Source organism: Macaca thibetana, chromosome 5, assembly GCF_024542745.1.
Source record: "Macaca thibetana thibetana isolate TM-01 chromosome 5, ASM2454274v1, whole genome shotgun sequence".
Classification (NCBI taxonomy): domain Eukaryota; kingdom Metazoa; phylum Chordata; class Mammalia; order Primates; family Cercopithecidae; genus Macaca; species Macaca thibetana.
Genome location: NC_065582.1, coordinates 133,360,660 through 133,379,104, shown reverse-complemented (window position 1 = coordinate 133,379,104; position 18,445 = coordinate 133,360,660). Strand labels below are relative to the sequence as shown.

Below are 18,445 nucleotides of genomic sequence, written 5' to 3'. Positions count from 1 at the left end.
TGTGAGGACTTTGCAGCACTATTCACAACAGCAAAGTCATGGAGTCAACGTACGTGTCCATTAAGGAGTGATTGGATTTATAAATGTGGTTTTATATTATATATACACACATATATAAAATATATACACACACACTATGGTGGTATACATACACATGCTGTGTACCTATCACCTGAAAAATTCAAAAATTTTTTTAGATTCAGGGGTATTACACACACACACACACACACACACACACACACACACAATGGAATACTACCCAGCCACAAAAACAATGAAATTGTATCTTTTGCCACAACATGGATGGAACTAGAGGCCATTATCCTAAGTGAAATGACTCAGAAACGAAGTCAAAAACTGCATAATCTCTTATAACTGGGAGCTAAACAATGGGTAGGCATGAACATCCAGAATGGAATGACAGACATTGGGGACTCCAATAGGTGGGAGGGTGGGAGGTGGGTGAGGTAGGAAATATAACTTATTGGGTACAGTGCACATTATTAGGGTGATAGGTGCGCTAAAAGCCCAGACCTCACCACTAGGTGTTATGTCCGCGTAATGCGACTGCACTTGCACCCCTGAATCTAAATTTTTTTTTGAACTAAAGACTTTGAAAATCTGTTTTTCTTCTTTTTGTCATTAAATCGTTTATAAAAATTCAGCCCAACCTAAAAGTCCATTATTACAGCGATATACAATTACTTATTTTCTCTTTTCCTGTGGAATTCTTCCTCACTCCTTTCTCCTCTTTTTTTTTTTTTTTTTTTTTTTTTTTTTTTTGAGGTCTGTATAAAATCTACCGATTCTGGGATAACTTCATGAAAAAGTACTTTGTATACTTTTGCTATTTTCCTCCAGTTAGTATAAAAACAAACAGGACTATATTCCTCCTCCTCTGAAACTTAATGGCTTCATTCAACATATTTTACACGGGCCTCATTTTTTATATAAGTTTATGTATGTAACAGTGTATACAAATGTTACATGAGCCCCACTGCCACCATGTGGTTTAAAAACCCAGGAGAGTTGGTTGTAACATTCTCTAGATGCACAGTGAGGAATAGACCCTCACTGTACTTTCCATCTCTCAACACAGAAACTGCCCTTGTCCTCCGTGAATTTGCTGGTGAAATTCCTCTAGGGGCAGGAGGAAAGGGAAAAAGCCACACGGAGATCTCACAACTCCAGAACACAGCAAATAATGCGGTGGGGTGTACATATATATTTAGAAAACCATATTGCACCCCTCAAGAAAAAAAAAAAAATGTACTCAAAAGGCGAAGAGAGAGCATTATCTACTTGGGTGATCAAGAAAGCTCCCTGCCCAAAGACCTGCAGATTCGGAAGGTATACTCTCTGTCCCTCGAAACTCGATTCAACCCCTGCCCCCAGCGTCACGTGAATTGGCAAACTAGATGTAAGTTATGGCCCCAGAATCTGGGAGGGGCGCATCGACGAGCTGCTTCGGGGTCACATGTCTTCGTAGAAGGGCATTGGTGTGACAGAGGAAGGCATGTCCAGGGTACGTGCGCCTGTTTGAGCTCTGGGAGGGAAGGCGAAGTGGAGAGAGCCTGCAGTGAAAACAGATTGGAAGGATGGAGGAAAGGGAGGGGAAGGAAAAAATGAACACCTCCGTGAACTTTCCTCTCCCTTCGTCCCAGACACTTGAAATAGAAATAATAACATGAACAAAAATGCTTACAACCACGATGTTATCGCCCTACTTAAGTTGCCTCACTCTGGAGGGTATGGGGTATAAAGTGCACACTGCGGTTGTGTCGGGAGTAAAGGTTCGGGCTGGTGTGGGTGTGCGCGCGGGTGACCCCACCTTTAGGGAAGCCGGCGCCCTACTCTCCAGGCAGTAGCCCCGGCTGACCCCCTCCCTCCTCCTTCCCTCCTCTTTTCCCTCCCTCCCTGCTTGTCTCCTCTGCACCGGCCCCCGCCGCGGAGCCAGGCGGCAGCACCGACGCCGCCGCAGCTTCTGCCCGCATCGCGCTAACCCGCGCCTCCGGCTCACACGTAGCCGGAGCGACTGAGCCAGCAGCCCCGGGCCCGCGCTGCGCACCGTGCGCACGGCGGGGCGGGCTGAGCTGACCTGAGCTGGGCTCAGGCGCCGCAGGCAGCTGGGGAGGGCGGCGTGGGAGAGGACGCTGAGACGCAGGGGCGGCCGCGCCGAGGTGACAAACTGCGCACCTGGAAAGTTACCCGGCTGTCTGGTGAGGTTCCTGGGCTGGGGGGCTTGGGCACCGGGGTGTGAGGGCGTGCTGGGAGGGACAGGGTCGGGGTGCGCGCGTGTGCATGCTGTGCGTGCGTTGCGCGATGTGCGCCTCTATTCCACACCCAGCCGGTCTCTTGATTGTGCTGTTCGAGTGTGGACGGGTGCACGCGTTGCATTCTCTAGGTGTGGCAGCGTTTCCTGAGCTGCTGGAGGCAGGGAAAGGCTACTTGTGTTTAGAGGCTCAGTTGAGGGCGGGAGGGGCTCAGCCCCAGTGGGGAGTCCTCAGGGTTCTCTAGGTTTAGGGAGGAGCGGCGGTGGAGGCTGTTGCTCGGAGCTAGGGCTTGGCGGTGCTGTCAGGGCTTGCGCTCCCGGCTTTGCTTCGTCCAGCTCTGAGTAGTTGCTAGGGGACAGTCCTCAGGCAAGGACTTTTAGGAGTCCTGGTAAACTTGTGTGGGTGTCCTTTTGTCACTCTTGGCACCGTGAGGCGCTTTCATATTTCTGTATTTCTTGGTGATGAAGAAACAAGAGCAAACAAAGCCCAGAAACCAGCCACTTTGGGGATGAGAGAAAAAGAAATAGGTTCGGTTTTGAGAAGAACTACGGTGCAAGTACAAAGTAGCTAAGGCCAGAGCTGACAATAAAAACAATGCATGCAGAATTAGGTAGAAAGGGTGACGCTGGGACAAATGCCTTGATTTCCTGATCTTCATCTTGTTCCCCAAGTTCCCAGGGGCTTTTAATTTTTTTTTTTTTTTAAAGGAAGAGAGCAACATACAGCTGCCTCCACCCCACCACACCCTCATACTTACAGTTTCTTAGAAATTGTCTCTTTTCTTTGCAAGTTTCTATTTAACTCTTGAAGAAGGCGATCATCCCACATAACGTACACTAGCTGTTTTCAGTACTCCTGTTTAGTTTTGCACAGGAGGGTATGAGCTAATATGGTAGAGAATTCTCTTTGGAGAATTAGAGCACATCCTCTCCATTGGAACACTGTGTGACTAAGAATAAACGACCTGAAAAGATGATGCCCAGACATCTTTCTCTTTTACGTGAAATCCTTAACTCCAGTTCTATGAAGTCATTACAAGTGAGGCTAATGAGAATTCACCTCACAGTGACGGTATATGTTGCCTGGCTGTTGCCCAAGTCCTGTGATCCCTTATTGTCTTGCTTCCTCTAGGTTATTTTTCCTATCAATTATCTCTTCTTCTCCCATGTTTTCATTTTTCCGATCTCCTGTGCTTCATTATCCTGGAGCTGCAGACATTTTCAAGTTTTCATTATTTTAAAAATCCCTTACATGAACCGTGATACCATCTTGCAGGCTCTACTCTTAGTGTCAGCTCTTTCCATGGTTCTTTGTAGTTGGGTGTCTATCCCCATTCTTCTTTGACAAATCAGATTCAGTACTTTTCCCTCTGATCTCATTTCCTGTGACAGGCCTGTGGGATGAGTACAGCCTGCTCACCTCTTAAGGATCTTATCTGCATGGTCTTTCTGATGCTTCTCCTAAGTCTCTTATTGGTACACATGTTCCTTCTCCTTCTTTGTTATTTGCTTCTCCTCCTCCTCCTCCTCTCCCACAAATAATATCCACAGATATTACCTATATGTTCATAGTTAACAATAGAGACATTCCTGTCTTACCTCCCTTAGTGATCTCATCTACAAATGGGACTTCATTTCTTCTGTGGAGTAATTTCTTCCCTTGACTTTTCTTTTTTGCTTCCAACTGCTAGACATTTGCATCATGATGACCCAAAAGCATCTCAAAATCAATATGTATAAAGCCAGACTCATTACTGTCTTTTCAAAGCATCCTCATTCTCCTGACTTCTGTCAGTGCCACAGTGCCTAGCCCATACACAGTGCACTATGTGTTCTTTTGGAATGACTGAATGAATGAAGAGTAGATAGTACTACTTTCCTTCAAGCCTCCTAAGATCAAAACATTGAAATCATTTTGATTACCCTCCCGTGCACATCCATTTAATTACTACATTAGAGATGCTATCCTGCAGTGTTCCTCCTACTCATCCTCTTCTTTTAATATTAATCTCTTCACATCCTCTCTCACTTTAACCAAAGCAGTACCTTCTTACCATATCTTACAGTTTTCTTTCCAACCTCATATAGACCTAGACACTCTTCCTCTCCTCATCACCAATATCCTGGGCATTGGCATCCAATTCATCAACTTCAGCCTCTATTTATGTATCAATAACTGCTTAATATTTTCAGCTTTCCTCTTTCTTTAGCTTTTCTTGTCCCTCATTTCTTACTGCTTACTAAACTTCTCTACCTTAAAGTTTCCACTGGCGCTTCAAACTGAGTATATCCAAAATTAAACTCACCATCCTGTCCCTCAAATCTGCTCCTCATTTTGGTCAATGACATTACCTTTTACCCAGTCGCCACGATGTAAACTTTCAAATCCTCATCCTCTTTCTTCTTGCCACCACTCAAAAATTCTGCTAGCTATAATCTTCTGACCTGGACTTACAGACCCACATTTCTGTGTGTTTGCTTGTTTATCTGTTAATATAGCCCCCCAAATAGCTGAATTTGGTAGTCAAATATAGGCTATGTGACATTCATAAAATTCGCCACAAACATTCTGCTGGGGCAGAGGGTGGGGAGGGGAGGCACTTTAAAGAAATAACCTCCAGAGTAGCTGCAACTTTGGTACAATAAGGTCATATGATTTCCTGTCAAGAGAAAGTTTTTCTCCAGCCGGGATGCTGTGGACAGAGAAAACAAGCAGTAGATTCCAAACTGAGCCCCAGGTCAACAGTCACAAGGTCAGATGGACAGATGCTTTTAATTGTGGCATTGATGTGAAAGTGAGCTGTTCCTCACAAGGACACAACTCTGTGTGGTTTTGCTTCAGGGAGAAGAATCAGGGATTTATATATTCAATTATTTTCTAAAGGAACTTTAGAGAGACAAGCTAATGGTAACATCAAATGTATCAGTTTCCTATCCACCTAGAATATTATCTGTAAATGTCTGTATAATTCACCTCTCTGATTTCCAGCCGAACTGCCCATTATCATTAAAAAATCAATTCTGCTTTCCATGATGTGTTGAAAGGAAGGACATTGCAGTGTTACATATAGCTGTAACTTTTATTGAATCTCATATGACAATGTTTTTCTCTCTGGCTACCATGGAGATGGTCAATTTTTTTCTCGAGTTCAAGAAGTTCAAGTCATTAAGTAGTGTTGGGACTCTGAGCTTTAATCCTGAAACTATCACCTCCTATTTGGATTGGTGCAATAGTATCTTCCCTTGTCTTACTTCCTCTAAGCTCTTTTTACTCCATTCCTTATTTATGAGAATATTATTTTCCTAAAGGACAAATCTGACCACATAACTAGAAATCTTAGTGTATCTTAAGATTCAGATACCATTATGTGGCATAGGAAATGTTCAGTATCTTACTTTTTCAGTTTCATTATTCATTACTCTCCTTTCATCCATCACACATTTCAGCCTGTCCCTTGACTGTGCTATGAGCTTTCTTGCATTCATTTCTTAATACATAATTCTTTTCTTAAACTAATAGACTTTCTATTTTATAGAAATTTTAGGTTTATAGAAAAATAGAGTAAAAAGCACAGAGTTCCTATATACCCACCTCTCAGCACTTTCCCCTGCTCTTAACGTCTTTCAGCACTATGGTACATGTGTTACAAGTGATGGAACAAATATTGATGCATTATTATTAAAGTCCATAGTTTGCATTGGGGTTCATTCCGTTTATATATTCCATGGGTTTTGACAAGTATATATGAAATGTATATGTCAATACAGTCTCATATTGAATAGTTTTACTGCCCTGTAAATATTCTTTCCCACCTATTCCTTTCTGTCTTTCCCCAAGCTCCTGGCAACCACTGATCTTTTTATGGTCTCCAAGTTTTGTCTTTTCTAGAATGCTATACAATGGAAATCATACAATGGATAGGTTTTTCAGATTGACTTCTTTCACCCAACAATATGCATTTAAAGTTCCTTCATGTCTTCTCATTGGCTGATATTGCTTTTATTATTGAATAATATACTATTATATGGATGTGCCACAGTTTGTTTATCCATTTATCTACTGAAGGATATCTTGGTTACTTACAGGTTTTGGGAATTATAAACAAAGCTGCCATAAACATTCATGTTCAGGTTTTAGTGAAAACATATGTCTCGTATTAGTTAAGTAGATACCAAGAAGCATGATTGCTGGCTTGTAGAGTGAGAGTAGATTTAATTTTGTACGAAGCTGCCAAATTGTCCCCTAATGTAACTGTATCATTTTGTATTCCCACTAGCAATGAATGAGCATTCCTGTTGCTCCCTATTCACACCAGCATTTGGTGTTGTCAGTGTTTTGGATTGTAGTCATTCTAATAGGTGTGTAGTGTTATCCCATTATTGTTTAAATTTGAGATTCACTAATAACCTGTGATGTTGAGTATCTTTTTATATGCTTATTTACCAACTGTGTGTCTTCTTTGGTGAGGTGTCTGCTCAGATCTTTTGCCCATTCTTCAGTTGGGTTGTTTGTTTTCCTATTATTGAGTGTTCAGAATTCCTCCTTTATTAGACATATGTTTTAGAAGTACGTTCTCTCAGTCTATGGCTTGCTTTTTCATTCTCTTTTTCCAAAGCAGAAGTTTTAAATTTTAATCAAGTCAAATTTATCATTTTTTTTCTGTCTATCAATCAGGCTTTTTGGTCTTTTATCCAAAAAGTCATCACAAAAACCAAGATCACCTAGAATTTCTCCTATGTTGCCTTTGGGGGGTTTTGTAATTTTGTGTCTTACATCTAGGTCTGTGATCTATTTTAAGCTAATTTTTGTGAAAGCTATAAGATCTGTATCTAGATTCTTTTTTTTTTTTTTTAAAAAAAAACTTAATGCCTAGTTGTTCCAGTACAATTTGTTAAAAAAGACTATCCTTTCTCCATTGATTTGTCTTTGCTCTCTTTTGTATTCTTTGATCTTTGGATCAGTTGACTATGTTGTTTAGGTCTACCTCTGGGATCTCTGTTCTGTTCCATTGATCTACTTGTCTATTTTTTCACCAATGCAACACTATATTGATTACCATTACTTTATTAGTAAGCCTTAAAGTGGATAGTATCAGTTCTTCTTCGATATTGTGTTGGTTTAGTACATGTTTCCTGATCAATAAGTTTTTCTTCTAAGATAAATTGTTGGATAAATAATGTTAACTGTAATAATAATAGTAACATTTAATATTTCTTAAACAAATACTATATGCTAATACCTGTGCTAAATTTTCATCATGATTTATCTCATTTAATCCTCTAAAAACTCTAAATGATAGGCAGCATTATTTTGTCTACCTCTTTATGTTTCTATCTTTTTCTTCCATTACTGACACTCAAGTATCTTGCCGGAGGGCATATAGACCACTAAATGAAAGTGCTTCGACTGGGACTCTGGATCGGTAACCTTAGCCGGCACCATACCATCTCCCATATTGACAGATATACACGTAGCTATACACACACATCTATATATGTGTGTGTGTGTTTGTCTGTGTATATTTATAACAGACTCCAGATGGGTAGAGAAAGAAATAGATATTATCTAGACCAGAGCCAAGATTCTGGTTTCAAACTGCTATAGGGCTGGAGGAAAAACAGAAAACAAAGCTTAATTCCTCCCACATTAACTGCCAGGTGTTAATCCGCCTGCAGGCGCCTTCACAGTCACTTTTGCTTTTCTTATGTCTCTTCTAATTACCTCTTGGTGGACAGCATTTTCTAAATGGTGATTACATTAATATAATAATTTGTAGTCTTATATAGCTTTTCTCTCTTCTAGCGAAATGTCACTACTCATTCGATTACTGTCTCCTATACCTAACTGCAGAAGAGTATTGCCCCCACAGTGAACTATGGTTTTTGGTTGCCTTCAAAGATATTTAGGTGGACCTCTGTGTTTTAAGCATTTCATTGCAATGTGCGAAAATAAATAGGGGCTACATGAGGGAATTACAGAGTTTCAATTGTTAAGTCCTTGTAGTCATGAACTGGCTCCGTGTCATTCATAATCTTTTTTTTTTGTCTCCATCTTTTGGTGGGGAACTTGTTTTGCAGGCTGTTTGTTTCCAAATGACTTGTTTTCTCAATGGAAGATAGAATCCAGGAAAAGTAAGAGTCCTTTACTCCTAGCCACATCCTCCCAAAGGAATAATGTGCTTCTTTAAAGAGTTTTGTCACTTGAGAGGCTGAGGTAGAAGGATGGCTTGAGCCCAGGATTTCGAGACCTGTTTGAGCAACATAGTGCAAGACCCCATCTCAAAAATAAAATAATAAAAAAAAAAAAATCAGTCAAGCATTGTGGTGTGCCTCTGTAGTCCTAGCTACTCTGAAGGCTGAGGCAAGAGGGTCACTTGAGTCCAGGAGTTTCAGGTTACAGTGACGGCACCACTGGCCACTGCATCTCATGGCCTCAGAGGGAGACCCTGTCACCACAAACAGACAAACAAACAAACAACCCACAAAAGACTCTTGTTGGAAGACATTCAGTTTACTAGACTTCTGTGCTACCCAGAAATGGTCCTCTCTGGGTTTTCTTCACACCAAGACATTAATTGCCTGTTTCTAGTTACATGCTATAATAAGAGCTGCTTACCTACTTCATGTGTGCGACCTGCCAGGCATTGTATGGGATACTTTACAAACGTAATAATCATAGAAACCCTATGAGATGGATATAAATATATTCCCTTTCATAGTTAAGAAAGTAAGACTCAAAGATTTTTAGGAATATATAGAAGGTTGACAAAGAGCAGATTATTTTATAACCCTAATTGGCCTGACTCTATTGCTCATGTTAAATTCTGATCTTTATCTCCAAACTCATTTCTTATTACATCATGTGCTGCCCTCTGACTGTAAGAATGATTTTAATAACCTGCAGTTGCCAGATTGATGGAACAACATTCTATGGTTCATTTCTCCTTGTGGCTAGCAATACGTATTTGAGGAATAGCTTATCTTAGTGACTGATACAGGAAACAGAGTGAATCTAATTAGGTTTTATGAAGCCAGAGTCTTGAAACCTTGGCTTCAGGGACAACAATATTTAAATGGATGAACTAAGTAAGAAATCAGACTAGTATTGAGCCATTTAGTAACTTACTTATGTATCTTAAATTAGTGACTTGAAAGATGAGTTACTCTCATTTACCCATCTTTGAAATTCTAAATAGGTTGAAAGATTTACACAGCTTCCAACTAAACCAGAGGATAATTAGTGTTTTGGGAGAATTTAACGTCCTCTACCTACTGTGCTTCAAGTTTGTAAAATTATTGGATTGGCACAGAATTTTTCGAATACCATCCATAGAGCAAAAATGATTCTAAGCCTTTTCATATTTGTAATGCTAAAACTGTTTTCTGTGTCAAATTTGACTGCAAATCCATGATGGGATATGCCCCTGATACAGTATATGATACTTTGGTCTTAGTAAACAATTTTTCTATGAACAAAAATGAGTTAGTTGTTAGTTTAATATTAAATTTGAAAGATTTTGTATGTGCTCTTTTCTTTATAAGGCAAATCCTTTTCCTCCTACCATCACATCTCCCTTCTTTCTCTATTGACCTAAGAATACTTGTCCATGAACTGAGAAGGCTGTCTAGAAAATGGCTCACTGATGCTTGTTAAAAATGTGTGTACACATTAATTTACAATATTTTTGGAGTACCTTTCTTATGCTTGCAATTTATAATCTCATTCAGGCTTATTCTCAGATTTCCAAATAACGTATTATGAATTGCTTATTCAGGATACAAGTATGTCCAGGGCAAATTCTTTGCATTCTAGTCTCTTCATTCTTCTTATGTATTCATAATATGTAAGATCAGTAAATGCTGCCAAGTCAACAGAAACTTAAAGGTTAAACCTGCCACATCTCTGCAACATATTAAGGCAATTCTCTGAAGGCTAATGTTTATTAATGACCACTTTGAACCTGAATTACATGAGAAATATCTAGGTGTTTCAAGATTGCTTTTATAAATGCATTTATTTTCTGTTTATACCATCCATTGTAGGCAATCTGCATTGACTATTTGGTCACATCTGTTTGAAACCTAGACGCTGTGTTACATCTTTGCATCTGTGCCTTTGTTGTTGTAGAGGTCACTATTATTCTAGTAGAACTAGTGCAAAAACTAAGTATTTCACTTCTATTTAAGTGTGAAGTTTGGAGGGAGAGAGGGGCAGATGTGTGGGTTATAAAACTGCGAAGTTTCATTTCTTCTGATTTGAGATAATCAGAAGTAATTCAAGCTTAGTTTATAAGTGTTATAATGCTTTTTGGGTTATGGCTGTTGTATTAGTCTGTTCTCATGTTGCTATTATAATAAAGACACACCTGAGACTGGGTAATTTATAAAGGAAAGAGGTTTAATGGACTCACAGTTCCATATGACTGGGGAGGCCTCATAATCGTGGCAGAAGGCGAAGGAAGAGCAACGGCATGTCTTACATGGTGGCAGGCAAGAAAGCATGTTCAGGGGAAACTCCCCTTTATAAAACCATCAGATCTCATGAGAGCTATTCACTATCATGAGGACAGCATGGGAAAGACCCACCCCCATGATTCAATTACCTCCCATTGGGTACTTCCCACGACATGGGGATTTATGGGAGCTAAAATTCAAGATGAGATTTGGGTGGGGACACAGCCAAATGATATCAGCTGTCAAAAACTGCATGTGTAAAAGTATGAAGTTTTAATAGGTAGTCTAAAGAGCTTTTAAACATTATAATAATTAGTCAGAGCAGTATTTCCCAACCTCCACACATTCAAGTTCTACTTTTATGATTCTGCTCATATGTGCTTATTATCTGCAGATGATTTATTTTTATTTTCATCATATTGACTCAGTAAGCCTAAATATCTAGTTTAGTCTTCACTGAAGCAATAATAAAAATGGGATCACAACTTTGTGGTGATAGTTATTTATATTTCAAATACGTGTTAAAATAAATACATAACTATTAGACTAAAACAAGTTCCGAATAAACTAAATCATCCCTCATAATCCCTGATCTGCATACCACATCCTGAGACTCACTAGATTCATGATTACTTTGGGGCCTGAACTGAGGATATTCATTTTTTTAATTTTTGAAATTTTCATAACTTCCCACACTACACCAATATAGGAGGACATTCTTAATAGGAAGAGAATACAGACTTGCAGGCATGGGTCGTACATGTTGGAGATCCTCGACTTTGGACATAAAGGATGTAAAACAATTTTAAAACTCTTCTTCCTGTTGGTGACCACAGTTCAGAAGTGTTTTAGCAGTGAGTGTTATCAGAAATGCAAAACTTAATAGATACATACAGCAGGAGGAAAGTGCTAATCAAGCATCACCAATTCTGCTTCCGTCTTCTGAGAAATGCAGATGTGTAATTTTCTAAATCTGGGGAAGGTTTCTTACTGTTGCCACATGGGGAGCTGTGAAAGTTGTGACATTTCCATACCTCTGTTGTTGTAGCTGCTCATTTGCATTTTATCTTTGCCATGTTAACATCCAAATCACAGTTTTGTTGTGATGATTTTGACAGCTGTTCAGAGAGACTGTCCAGAGAAAACAGCAGGTAACTCAGACCATTTGTGCAAAATGTTTAGGTGTGATACTTGTGCTCTCAAAGGGACAGGTAAGAATGAACCCAAATGCCAACTCCTCTTCATGGAGTGAAAAAAGAAATCAATAGATAGCTTTTTTTTTTTTTCCTGGAAACATGGGAAATTTATTACTTTTCAAACAATGATGATATCTGTGTTCCTATTTATGAAACAAGATAGGAATGAGAGGAATGGTGGGGACTGTTGGGAAGTGAAACTCCACTTGATACTTCCCAATTCTGTGCCCTCTCAGGTCCCTGAGCAAAATGGGAAATGGTTCAGTGAAACCTAAACATTCCAAGCACCCAGATGGACACTCTGGGAACCTCACCACTGACGCTCTGCGGAACAAGGTGACAGAGCTGGAGAGAGAGTTGAGGAGGAAGGATGCTGAGATCCAGGAGCGGGAGTACAATTTGAAGGAGCTGCGGGAGCAGCTGTCGAAGCAGACCGTGGCCATTGCTGAACTCACAGAAGAGCTCCAGAACAAGTGCATCCAGCTGAACAAGCTGCAGGATGTGGTGCATATGCAGGGAGGAAGCCCGCTTCAGGCTTCTCCAGATAAAGTGCCTCTTGAGGTCCACCGGAAGACCTCTGGATTGGTCTCTCTCCATAGCAGGAGGGGAGCAAAGGCTGGCGTGTCTGCTGAGCCAACAACCCGGACCTATGACCTCAACAAACCCCCTGAATTTTCCTTTGAGAAAGCAAGAGTCAGAAAAGACTCCAGGTAAGAAGTTTCTGCAACCTTTAAACTCAGATGGCCTTAATATTGTGAAATATGAGAGTGATATTTATTAAGCCTCCTTAATGATAAAGAACATATTAACCCTTTCAGATTTGGGGGTAGAGGGGGTTTTTAAATGATTTTGTTTTGCAAAAGAATCTCCCATTGGGCAGAAGTTTAAAGTAGAAATTGCACTATGTATCTCACTCTGTGAGGAACTCAGTTTACTCACAGTTATTTTTATTACCTTGAAAACCCTAGGGGTGTGAAATAGTATTAGAAAGTGTACACTTCTCTTTCTAGAGGAGTGAACTTAAAAATGTACACACATCACAGTGAATTGTGACTATGTTAGCAAAAAAAAAGTCACATTTTAGTATTCTTCAAGTGTCATGAAAAAGGAACATGCTGTAGCCTTAAAGAAAGATGAATTCATTCATTCATTCATTCCAGTTTATGTTGATCTCTACTCTCTGCCAGGCACTGTGTTAGATTCTAGGTATGCCTCAGTGAATAGAAACAGAGCCTTTCTAGCAGGGGCGGTAAGCAGAATACACAGAAACAAGTCAGCAATGTGTAATTATTAATTGGAATCAATAATATGATACAAACCAGTACTATAGCAGGTGGTATCTGGAGTGAGGGGAAAGGAGGTCAGGGAGACAACAGAAGCAGGCTTGTCATGAAGGCCTGGCCGAGGAAGTGACCTTTAACAGACTTCAAGGAGTATGAACCAGGCAGAAAGAGGATTTCAGGCAGAGGGAACAATTAAAAGCTAGAATTACTTTGAAAAATTTGAGTTTTTAAAAGAACATATACATATTTGCCACTGCATTCATGTATAGGGGTGTGTGTGTGTGTGTGTGTGTGTGTACACGTACATTCTTTATGGGTGAAAGTTCCATTTTCTGGGTCAGAAAAGACTCATTAGAAACATCATGAGTTAGGGTTCCTTTCCTTCACTATTTTTAACTGAGTATTTATTAACTGAAATTAAATCTTTTGCCTCAATAACGCCTTGGTCAAGCCTGAATCTCTATTGCAAAATGCAAGATCTGTGAAATTTGAAACAAATTGTAACTTATTCACTAACATAAGTAGTATAAATGAAGATAAAACATCTGACCTAGACAAACAAATGATTAATTTTAACCACAGAATTATAAAGGGAGGTTTAATTAATTAATCAATTTGTTGACAGTATTTGAAGCATAGTGAATGATCAATAAATATTTGTGAAGGAAGTTAGTGATGCCAGATCATTAATTGTAATATCCTGTGACTGAAATAAATTTGATTAATATTGGATTTCAGCAGAGTTTTATTAAGTCAAAATTTTTATTAGTCTAAAAATTTCTCATCTATTTCCTTTCAAAAGTAATAATTATTTTTAATGGTATGAATTCTGAAATTATAGATGGCACAAACTTATATTTGTTTAAAAAAAACTGAGCATCATCCAGTGTTCTGTTTTGTTATATCAGAGATATATGAACTCTACATAGTATATGTATACATATACACATATATAATAATATTATAGAATGTGCACTGCATTACTATATATGTACACATAAGTATAATCTATTATTTACTCACAAAAATATTACAAATATCAATGTGCTTTTTTATGAAGAATGATGTGTAAGAGAATTTAGTAGCAATTCATCTTCTTTGACCTTCTCCCTATATATGACACCAGATATATTCTCTTCAACCAAGATTATGTTCAATTACTTTGTTCAAAGACATATGCTCATCTTGAGGCAAAACATCATTCTCCTGGTGCTGAAACATCTGAGATAAGCATATTTCCTTGAATTTATTTAAGGATAAATTATTAGCTCTGCTATAACCAGGCAAAAAAAAAATCAGTAGTTATATACAATTTCTGTGCCAAACCAGACTTCTTTCTGTCTATAGTGAATGGGGCGCAGGAAGGATATTGTATCTCCTGAAGAAGGATTATTGATTATTCTCCTCACCATAAAGGCAAGCCAAGTGGGTACAAGTCTGTGTTGTGGTTAGGATAAAGAAATGGGCTAATAGATTTCTTAATGATTAAGTCCCAAAGAGACAAAAACTGTATCATCCATGCCCTAACAATCCTCATCTGCTTTCACAGAGCCTTGTGGTTCTAAATTGAATAATTAAATAAAAAATGGAAACATTCATTTTTAGTAGACTGGTTTGTACCTCAGTTTCCCTTGCAAAAAGTACAGATGCCTCCTTACGTCTGAAATAGCTAGCGAAACACACATAGTTAACTTTATCAATTCAGAAATTTAAAATTGTTCAATTTTTCAAAAGTGCTCAATATTACAATTCGTTTTCCATTTCCAAATCGTTTCAGTATTGGATAAAAGACAAAAGTAAACTTTGGATATTTTCATATCTTTTATATTATACAAAATATATCAAAAATTTGTAAGAAACAATTTTCCAGAAGTTAGAGCATTAACAGGGTAGACGTGTCCTTCACTGACGAAAGGATGATGTACGGTATACATTAGTATGTCTACTTTTCCAAGCAATTCCTGCTAGATATCAGAGATTTTAAGATCATCAGTCAAAATGACTGCTCTGTTTAATTTCTGGTTCTCCTAATTTATTTGTTGGACTTTTATAAAGTATCCTGGCTGAATTTATGGCTAAATCTGTTTCTATTAATATACACGTCAACTACATTTTGGATAAAGTTCACCCTTCTATACTGGGCCAGAAAGCCATTGAATGGCTTTTCAGTCTTTTTGTCAAAGGGACTATCTCTGATGAACACTTAACAGTGAGCAGGAAACTGAGGGGAGAGTGCTAGCTCTCCTTCAGTCAACAATATTAGGGAGATATGAAGCACCCATAGAAGCCAGAGAATAAAATTTGATGGAATGATAGATTATGAATTTGAATAATCAGTTTCTATAATTCATGTCACAGTATTCTATGATTTTGCTAAGGTACCTGTGCTCAGATATTTCATGAGTGGTGAGTGAGCCCCTTCAGTTGCCGGGCAGCTCCAGCTCATGCCAACTTTATTGTCCTGTACCCATCAAATATACTTTTATAGTCTGAAGGTGTAACTTACATTGTCTAATTGTACCTCCCTACTTTATATGGAGGAACTAATAATGACACTCTACTGGCATTAGGAAATTCTGGAAATTTGTTTCTTTCTCATTTCAAGGATCTGCATTTTAATATCAGGTTCTAGATTCAGTGCTGTCCAGTAGAACTTTCTTCAGCAATGGAAATATTATATAATCCATGCTTTACAATATGGTAGCCAATAGCCAAATATGGCTATTGAGCACTTGAAATGCAGCTAGTGCCACTAAGAAACTGGATTCTTTTTTTCTTTTTTTTGAGTGCTTTATTTTTATTATTATTTTTTATTATTATTATACTTTAAGTTCTAGGGTACATGTGCATAACGTGCAGGTTTGTTACATATGTATACTTGTGCCATGTTACTGTGCTGCACCCATCAACTCATCAGCACCCATCAACTCGTCATTTACATCAGGTATAACTCCCAATGCAATCCCTCCCCCCTCCCCCCTCCCCCCTCCCCATGATAGGCCCCGGTGTGTGATGTTCCCCTTCCCGAGTCCAAGTGATCTCATTGTTCAGTTCCCACCTATGAGTGAGAACATGCGGTGTTTGGTTTTCTGTTCTTGTGATAGTTTGCTAAGAATGATGGTTTCCAGCTGCATCCATGTCCCTACAAAGGACACAAACTCATCCTTTTTGATGGCTGCATAGTATTCCATGGTGTATATGTGCCACATTTTCTTAATCCAGTCTGTCACTGATGGACATTTGGGTTGATTCCAAGTCTTTGCTATTGTGAATAGTGCCGCAATAAACATACGTGTGCATGTGTCTTTATAGCAGCATGATTTATAATCCTTTGGGTATATACCCAGTAATGGGATGGCTGGGTCATATGGTACATCTAGTTCTAGATCCTTGAGGAATCGCCATACTGTTTTCCATAATGGTTGAACTAGTTTACAATCCCACGAACAGTGTAAAAGTGTTCCTGTTCCTCCACATCCTCGCCAGCACCTGTTGTTTCCTGACTTTTTAATGATCGCCATTCTAACTGGTGTGAGATGGTATCTCATTGTGGTTTTGATTTGCATTTCTCTGATGGCCAGTGATAATGAGCATTTTTTCATGTGTCTGTTGGCTGTATGAATGTCTTCTTTTGAGAAATGTCTGTTCATATCCTTTGCCCACTTTTTGATGGGGCTGTTTGTTTTTTTCTTGAAAATTTGTTTGAGTTCTTTGTAGGTTCTGGATATTAGCCCTTTGTCAGATGAGTAGATTGCAAAAATGTTCTCCCATTCTGTAGGTTGCCTGTTCACTCTGATGGTAGTTTCTTTTGCTGTGCAGAAGCTCTTTAGTTTAATGAGATCCCATTTGTCAATTTTGGCTTTTGTTGCCATTGCTTTTGGTGTTTTAGACGTGAAGTCTTTGCCCATGCCTATGTCCTGAATGGTACTACCTAGGTTTTCCTCTAGTGTTTTTATGGTATTAGGTCTAACATTTAAGTCTCTAATCCAACTTGAATTAATTTTCGTATAAGGAGTAAGGAAACGATCCAGTTTCAGCTTTCTACTTATGGCTAGCCAATTTTCCCAGCACCATTTATTAAATAGGGAATCCTTTCCCCATTTCTTGTTTCTCTCAGGTTTGTCAAAGATCAGATGGCTGTAGATGTGTGGTATTATTTCTGAGGACTCTGTTCTGTTCCATTGGTCTATATCTCTGTTTTGGTACCAGTACCATGCTGTTTTGGTTACTGTAGCCTTGTAGTATAGTTTGAAGTCAGGTAGCGTGATGCCTCCAGCTTTGTTCTTTTGACTTAGGATTGTCTTGGAGATGCGGGCTCTTTTTTGGTTCCATATGAACTTTAAAGCAGTTTTTTCCAATTCTGTGAAGAAAGTCATTGGTAGCTTGATGGGGATGGCATTGAATCTATAAATAACCTTGGGCAGTATGGCCATTTTCACGATATTGATTCTTCCTATCCATGAGCATGGTATGTTCTTCCATTTGTTTGTGTCCTCTTTGATTTCACTGAGCAGTGGTTTGTAGTTCTCCTTGAAGAGGTACTTTACATCCCTTGTAAGTTGGATTCCTAGGTATTTTATTCTATTTGAAGCAATTGTGAATGGAAGTTCATTCCTGATTTGGCTCTGTGTTTGTCTGTTACTGGTGTATAAGAATGCTTGTGATTTTTGCACATTAATTTTGTATCCTGAGACTTTGCTGAAGTTGCTTGTCACCTTAAGGAGATTTTGGGCTGAGACAATGGGATTTTCTAAATATACAATCATGTCATCTGCAAAGAGGGACAGTTTGACTTCTTCTCTTCCTAACTGAATACCCTTGATTTCTTTCTCTTGCCTGATTGCCCTAGCCAGAACTTCCAACACTATGTTGAATAGGAGTGGTGAGAGAGGGCATCCCTGTCTTGTGCCGGTTTTCAAAGGGAATTTTTCCAGTTTTTGCCCATTCAGTATGATATTGGCTGTGGGTTTGTCATAAATACCTCTTATTATTTTGAGGTACGTTCCATCAATACCGAATTTATTAAGCATTTTTAGCATGAAGGGCTGTTGAATTTTGTTAAAAGCCTTTTCTGCATCTATTGAGATAATCATGTGGTTCTTGTCTTTGGTTCTGTTTATATGATGGATTATGTGTATTGATTTGCGTATGTTGAACCAGCCTTGCATCCCAGGGATGAAGCCCAGTTGATCATGGTGGATAAGCTTTTTGATGTGCTGCTGAATCTGGTTTGCCAGTAT

The 18,445-nt window shown here is 38.9% G+C and overlaps 1 protein-coding gene across 3 annotated transcripts in view; it reads left to right on the top strand.

The window, feature by feature from the left end:
- The first annotated feature begins 1,812 nt into the window (after window positions 1-1,812).
- PRKG2 (protein kinase cGMP-dependent 2) overlaps window positions 1,813-18,445 on the top strand; it is a 122,638-nt gene continuing 106,005 nt past the window's right edge. For 2 of the 3 annotated variants that reach the window (XM_050790131.1, XM_050790129.1), the window contains exons 1-2: window positions 1,813-2,219; window positions 12,159-12,632. In XM_050790131.1, coding sequence (XP_050646088.1) covers window positions 12,172-12,632 — 461 coding nt within the window. In that variant the 5' untranslated portion in view covers window positions 1,813-2,219; window positions 12,159-12,171. Of the gene's footprint in view, window positions 2,225-12,158; window positions 12,633-18,445 lie in introns of all 3 variants that reach the window. The other variant, XM_050790130.1, reaches the window with a different exon arrangement.